Source organism: Podarcis cretensis (genome assembly GCF_951804945.1).
Source record: "Podarcis cretensis genome assembly, chromosome: 14".
NCBI lineage: Eukaryota > Metazoa > Chordata > Lepidosauria > Squamata > Lacertidae > Podarcis > Podarcis cretensis.
The window spans coordinates 37,881,372-37,888,734 of NC_137183.1; the positions used below are offsets into that span (position 1 = coordinate 37,881,372).

The 7,363-nt window shown below is 46.9% G+C and overlaps 1 protein-coding gene across 1 annotated transcript; it reads left to right on the plus strand.

The window, feature by feature from the left end:
• Window positions 1-607: 607 nt before the first annotated feature.
• PRR35 (proline rich 35) lies at window positions 608-7,363 on the plus strand. The gene is made up of 2 exons (XM_079952370.1): window positions 608-2,573; window positions 4,479-7,363. The coding sequence occupies exons 1-2, from the start codon at window positions 937-939 to the stop codon at window positions 5,410-5,412; spliced, it is 2,571 nt and encodes an 856-aa protein (XP_079808496.1). The 5' UTR covers window positions 608-936; the 3' UTR covers window positions 5,413-7,363.

Sequence of the window (7,363 nt, forward strand, 5' to 3'; positions counted from 1 at the left end):
GCATCATGCACCTTTTAATGTGAAACATTACTAGGGTGTGTGAGATGACAGGAACACAGGAAGGTGTCTTATACAGAGTCAGACCATTGGTCCATCTAGGTCAGTTTTGTCTACACTGACTGGCAGTGGCTCTCTGGGGTTTCATACTGGGAACATTCCCAGCCCTACTGGGAGATGCTGGGGATTGAACCTGGACCTTCTGTGTGCAGTACAAATGTTCTTCTGCTGAGCTAAAGCCCACATTTTCCAGTGAATTTATTTTTAATATCGTCTGCATATCCAAATTAACTTAATTTGCTCATTTATTCATCTGCTTCAAATATATACTCTTATAAAACTGCAGGTTATTACAATAATCCTGCCAATGATCTTATCCGTTTACGATTTATCTGTAAATATTCAATAAGCCATTTCCATTCTTTTATAAAAAGTTTGTTATCTTGATTTCTTATTCTTCTGGTAAGTTTCACCATTTCTGCATATTCCGTAAGTTTTTGTATCCATTCTTCCTTTGCTGGGACTTCTGATTCTTTCCATGTTTGGGCTAGTAACATTCTTACTGCTGTAGTTGCGTACATTAATAAGTTTCCATACATTTTACGTAGTTCTGTCCCTATAATTACCAAAAGAAAAACTTCTGTTTTTTTTAACAAAGATTATTTTAAACATCCTTTTCATTTCATTATATATCATTTCCCAGTAAGCTTTAACCTTACTACAAGACCACCACATATAATAAAAAGAACCTTCTTTCTCTTTACATTTCCAACACTTATTTGATTTAAATTTATACATTTTTGCCCATTGTCTATTAATGCATCTTCGTGCTCTCTCTCTTTCCAGATTGTGCTGTGGTTCCAGCAAGGTGAGCCGTCGGGCGTGGATGCCTTGAGCCCCACACCCCATAGCTTGAGATCTGGGTTGTTGGGGGCAGTCATGTCGAAGGAAGAAGCGGGCTGTAAGCTGGCCTCGGTCTACAAGCACAAAGAACGCAAACCCAAGAAGCCCCACTACATTCCCAGGCCATGGGGGAAGCCCTATAACTACAAGTGCTTCCAATGCCCTTTCACCTGCATGGAGAAATCCCACCTTTACAACCACATGAAGTACAGCCTGTGCAAAAACTCCCTCTCGCTGCTCATCGAGTCGGACTGGCCCTATAAGAAGGGCAACCTCCTCCACCCGGATCTCCGGCTCCTGCATGCCACAGAGGCTTCGCGGACTCGTGGGAGGCCTGATGAGCCCGAGATGCGTGCCTCGGGGGCCACTGGAAGCACAAACCACAAGCAGGCAGCGGACAGAGAGAGCAGCGGAGACAAACTTGCAGGGACTGAAGACTTGGCCTCGGAAAGGATGAGTGATGAAACCAACCAGTTCCAAGAGGAGGAGGAGGAGGAAGAGGAGGAGCTGTCTGGGCTGCTGCAGGACATGGACTCCGGGGAGAAGAAGGAGAAGGCGAAAGAGGCCAGCCCTGCTGGGGAGGACTCGGCAGAGCCTGACATGAACACCTTGCTCTTCCGGTTTAAAAATAAGAGGGATAAGCCTTGCAAAGACCCCACACCGGACTTCATCATCACGGATGTCTTCTCCTTGAAGAAGCACGTAGTGAAGGGGAAAGAGCCGCCTTCCCCTCTGGAGTTAGAAGCCAAACCAAAGCATTGCAAAGTGCCCAAAAAGTGTCCCGGGACAGGCGGGGTCCTGATGGAACAATGGAAGCTAGTAGCCAACGGGCAAAGGAGAGGCGCCAGCGAGGTCCCAACGCTGTCTCCTGATGGCAACATCATCCCCTGTTATCCTCCTCCGGCATACGGTGAATACCATGAACCCCAGAGCCTCAACCTCTCTTTGCTGGGGATCAACTATCCATTGAATCCCAACCTCTTCTCTTATCTCAGCCCTTCTGTGACCAGCAGCACCACGCCACACTCCCACCTGACCCAGCTGCCTTTCCTGGCCTCCACTGCCCAGCTGATGCACCCCCATTCTGCTCATTTCCAGCCCCTGCAGAACCCCGAGAGGTCGGCCTTCCTGCCCCGCTTCTACTACCCGCTCCTCTTCGAGCATTCTTTTGGTTCAGCGGAAAACAAGATGGCCGCCCCCAAGCCTGAGGCCCAGCAACAGCCTGCAGCTGCCATGCCTGCTCCTCCCCAGGCCAAAACCCCCACAGAGCCCCCCAAAGCTGGCCTGCTGAAGGTGCCAGTGCTGAAGACCGGCCATCCTTGGGTGAAAGGGTTCCGGGAAGAGCCGCCTCCTCCAGAAACAAGCCACAAAGCATTGCTGCTCCAAGCTGAAGAGGAGAAATGGCTGCTCCGTGAGAAGGAGAGCAGTTCTTTCCTGGGTGTCAACAGCCTGTGCAGAAAGCCAGTCCCTGACGCCTACCGGAGCATCGCGGGTTTAAAAGAGGGGGCCGCCCTTCTCCCCAATAGTGTCAGGAAGGCAGAACTACCCATGGCCACTTGCTTGGATAGTGGAGGGACCAACCACAGCAACCTGAAGAGGAAATTTGCAGGGAACGGCCTTGATTTTGTAGGCTCTGATGTACTGACTCCTGCAAAAGTCACATACCAGGCCAGGTATGATGCGCTACATAGCCTCCATCCCTAATACATGCTTCATAAGATATCCTGTGTGGCAGGAATGGGGAATCTAAGACTCAGGGGCCAAATGCAGCCCACCAAGCCTCTCTGTCTGGCTCTTGGGATTCTCCTGTCACACCCCCTCTCTCCAGGCCACACCCCTCAACAGCCCTACTTCATACCATCCTTGAGCCTTTTCGCCTGGCTGGGATGTTTCCTTGAACTCTGATTGCACGGCTGGAGGAGAGGCAGGTGTGTGTATATGTAAAAGAAGCCCAGTGTACAAAGATAACATTCACTTCCATTGTTCCACTCACTTTTGCCTCTGGCCGCAAATGGGCATGTGGCCTCTGGAAAGTTGCTTGGAAGTGAATGTGGCCCCTGAGCTGAATTAGGTTCCCACTCCTGCTCTATAGCTTTGCGAGCAATTTTTCTTTACTTTTTTAAAATGAATTTTCCTCAATATGTATACGTACAAATATAAAGTGGGGAATGAGATTAGGTTACATCCGGGGTAATCAAGCTAGGGACCTCTATTTTAACAGGCTGCTGCAGAGTCCAGGCCTGATGCTGAGTGATGGGCACACAGACCAGAGACTTGTTAAAGCAAAGCTTAGAGTTGTTTGGAACACATGATGCAGTCAGGCCACTTTGGCCATTCAGGCTGTTACTGCCAACTCTGTTTTGCAGCGGGCAACCATGTACTTTCCCGCCCACCAGGCACATTGGTTACTTCCAGACAGCCTGTTCCTTGAGCATTCATCTCGATTTGTTTGCACAGGGTCTGATGGGAGGTTGGATGGCACCAGCCATTTACTGAGCATTCATCTCAATTTATTTCTGAGCATGTTAGATGAAGTTGAGCCATTTTTATCTCCCTGCTGTCCAGTACATTTTTCTGTCACTTTCCTTATCACAAAAAGTCTGTGGGCATGTCTTCAGGCTGCTGTGGTATTTGGCTAGGAATCAATCACATACTGGCAAATGAAGATGATGCCATTAAAGCTGATTGGGAGTTGCTTGGGAGCTCTTGCAGAACAAACCCACGTCCCCAAAGATTACAATAAGGAAAGTGACTGGGAAGCTGCACTGGTAGGTGTGGGATGATACTTGCTTTAATGCAATGTAATCTAATCTCCCTGCACACAAATCAGAAAGATTGCTATTTAAATAGCCAAGATCATGTAATCTTATATGATGTTCCTCTCGCTGCCCTTATAAGAAAAGTTCATTGCAATGGTGGTGGTAGGGTTGTTGAAGAATACATGGAAATGAAAAGCTGCAATGCCCTGTGGTTAAGCCACTATACAAAACAACATCTGCTACTAGGGAGCTGTCATTGAAAATATTACCAAAGTGGTATTTGGCACCAAGAAAGTTATCCTTGCTGAACCCTAAGGCTTCTCCTATATGTTGGAGAGGGTGACGTTTGGTCAGTACATGTGGTAGGATTGCCCCAGGTGCAAGAGTTTGGGAAGGTGGTATGCCAGGATACCAACACTGGACCAACATCCATCTCCAACACTGTGTTTCTGGATATAAATTTAGACATTAATCATAAAGAGCTATTGAGTCCATTTACTCTTAGTTGCAGAAGCAATTGTAGCTCAGAATTGGAAGACACTTCAGAATGTAAATATTGTACAATAAAAGTGGCAATGGTACAAAAAAAATGTGCTCTTTCAGAAAAAAACACACAAAACAAAGAGTAATGGCAAATCAATTTAAATTTTTCAACTTGATTCCCACCCAAGAATAGTTACAATCTGGAAGTGCCCCTTGCAAACTCATTCAACCAAACCAGAGAGATCTTATTTTACCTTAGATGTTGTTCTGGTTTTTTGCCCTGCTTCATTAACAGTTCTTTTCCACCCTGTCTGTTTTTTGTCCCTCTACCTTTAGCAGTTTGAGAGCTGCCCCTATGCAACCCTCAAAGTCTCTGGACCATTGGCACGTAGAACTCCATGCCTGCCCACCTGAAGACCAGGAAAATATTGGGGGCTCTGACATTTTATCCCCCATAATTACACCTTCGGACCACCTACTTCTCAAGCCAAGCAAAGCAGAAGCTGTAACTGTTGACCTAAGAGACCCAGAGGCAACAACAGTGCTCATTGGTGACTTGTCCAAAACTTTAGAGGAGTATCAGGATGTGGAGAAGAAGCTCTCAGACCTTGCCAAAGAGGACAGCCCAGCACAGAAGCAGCTAAGGGACCAGCTAATCAAAATCCGGCAGGAACTGTTCCATATCCATCAAGCGCTGGAGAAGGCAGCCAAGCCCAGTGAGGGCCCTTTGGATCTCTCAGTGAAAAGGTCATCAAAAGGTTTGGAGAAAGGATACCAGAACAAGAAGGAACCCAAGGATGCCCTTGGTGTTGGGAAGATCTATGACAAAGATCCAGGTTCCATCAATAAATGCTTGGTGGTGGGTGAAGCTAGCGAAGAGGATGAGGCATCTGATCGTCTTGTTGAGACAGAGAACAAAACCATTGACCTGTTGATCAAAATGAGTCATTCAGAGGCTCTCCGGAGAAGCTCCTCTTCAGACACCCACCTGGGAGCCGTCATCAAAGCCGAGGTGCTCCCACTTACTGTCCCACTAGAACTCAGGCATGTGATGGAGCCCTATTACAGCCGTACCACCAAGTGTGAGGCAGACTCCAGTGTCCTGCTGTGCACAGATGGGAGACCCAACCCCAACCAAGGCCCACCACTTCCTGTGACCGAAGACATCCCAACAATGGGGTGTCGAGCCATCCCACGCTCCCTGTCGTGTGGTCTGCCAAACGAGACAGACAGGGTGTGCATCCACAGTCCTATAAACACAGACCCGTGATCCTCTCTGTCTGCACTTGCCCAGAGCGCTTCGACATGTCCCCTGCCCACAAAATTCCCTTTCCACACTCTTCCCGCCAACTCCAACAAACAGTCGAAAAAGGCTTTGAGATCTGGAAGGTGCCCTACCCATCACAATGGCCTCTTGAAATTTCTGCCATGGAGTCCAGGTGGATCATATAGCATCCCCTTTTCAGATATTTATGAAATGGAGCTGCATTTGGAAAGTCCCATCCACACCTGTAAGTCCTCCTCTCATTATGTCCCCAAACTGCAGACCTGGAGATGGTTGGGGAGCAAATGAGATCAACGCCTTTTGCAAGGACATGTGTAAGAAGGGGACCTGCCCCATTTCCTCCCTTATCAGCTAAGCGAGATACATTTTCTGATAAGGCTCGCTTCCAGATTACCTGTTCATTAAGCAGTCATATGGATTGGGTTCCACAGAGTTTGTAGGGAGCTTACTTAGGAGGTCCCTATACCCCTCACAGAGCTACAACTCCCATAGTTCCTTGGGAAGAGGGACTGACTGTTAAACCACTCTGGGAAATATAACCCTGTGAAGGGAATAGGGATCTCTTAGCAATTCTCAGCACCCTTAACAATCTAAAGTTTCCAGGAATCTTTGGGGGAAGCTGTGACTGTTTAATGTGGTATGGCACTGTTTTGTGTGTACTTACTTACTGGTTTAGTACTGGAAAATGTTGGGGAAGCTTGTCACCAGCATTGCTAGCACAACTAAAAAGCACAATTCTTTTCTTCATGTGAATTTTAAAAGCTTCCTTTTCCTGACAATATTCAGATAAGTGGTTATCTTTCTACGTCACAGCTTCAATTGTTAAACTGGTTTAAGCATCATTCCCTGTCCTGTCCCTATAGTTTTATGAAAGGAGTTACACGGGATTGGGAAATTGGAGTTCCTCCAATGTTGTTGGACACCAGCTCTCATCAACCCCAGCCAGCATGGCCGATGGGTAGGGATGATGGGAACGGTAGCCCAAAAATATCTGGAAGGTTATAGATTCAGCATCCCTGAATTTTAGCTCCAATAGAATTCACACCAAGCAACACTTTCCAAGGATTCTTTGCTGGAAACCAAGCCACTGAAACTGGTGTAGAACTGACACAAGCTTGTAGTTTAGACAGGGCGCAAGGAAGCAAAGGATCCCATCACAATTCCCCAGCCCTCCCATCTGCTTAAAGAAGTGACAGTGTTCAAAATTACCGCTTGTCTTTATGCAGTCCTATGACAGGGATGGTGGATGGGGACTTGTGGCCTTCCATTGTTATTAGAATCATAAGAGTTGGGAGGGACTTCCAAGGGTTATCGAGTCCCACCCCCTGCAATGCATCTGTGATAGATGGCCATCCAACCTCTGCTTAAAAACCTCCAGTGAAGGAGAATCCACAACCTCCCGAAGGAGTCCAGGACTCTGATTGTTGGGGGTCCAGCAACATCTGGAAGGTGACAGGTTTTCTATCTCTGCACAGTGCCCTGGGAGATGGCAGCATTTTGAGATTTCAGGAGGGAAGGGAGTTTTCTTGGCCTAGCCCATGGTTCTGAGGAGGCAATGAACACCATGTGAAGACAGTGAAGGCATCAGCATGGTGTCTTATTCCATAAGGGATTCTGCACATATTGCAGTTATTCTACACACAGAAGAATATGAATTAAAAAATTGTCCAGTATTGTCTTCAGATACTTATCTGAAGAAGTGTGCATGCACACAAAAGCTTATACCCAGAACAAACTTAGTTGGACTCTAAGGTGCTACTGGACAATTTTTTAATTTATTTCGACTGCGTCAGACCAACACGGCTACCTACATACAGAAGAATATGAGTTTACCATAATGTGTTAGTTTGCCGGAAGTGTTGTTTACATCACTAGAATGCCAGAAGCTGTTTGCTAGTTTTGCTTTCATTTCGTTTCTTTAAAACAAATCAAACAA

Excerpts from the sequence above, each read along its gene's own strand:
- PRR35 (XM_079952370.1), top strand. The coding sequence starts at position 937 with ATGTCGAAGGAAGAAGCGGGCTGTAAGCTGGCCTCGGTCTACAAGCAC. Across the intron at positions 2,574-4,478 it reads AAAGTCACATACCAGGCCAG|CAGTTTGAGAGCTGCCCCTA; the intron begins GTATGATGCGCT and ends CTCTACCTTTAG.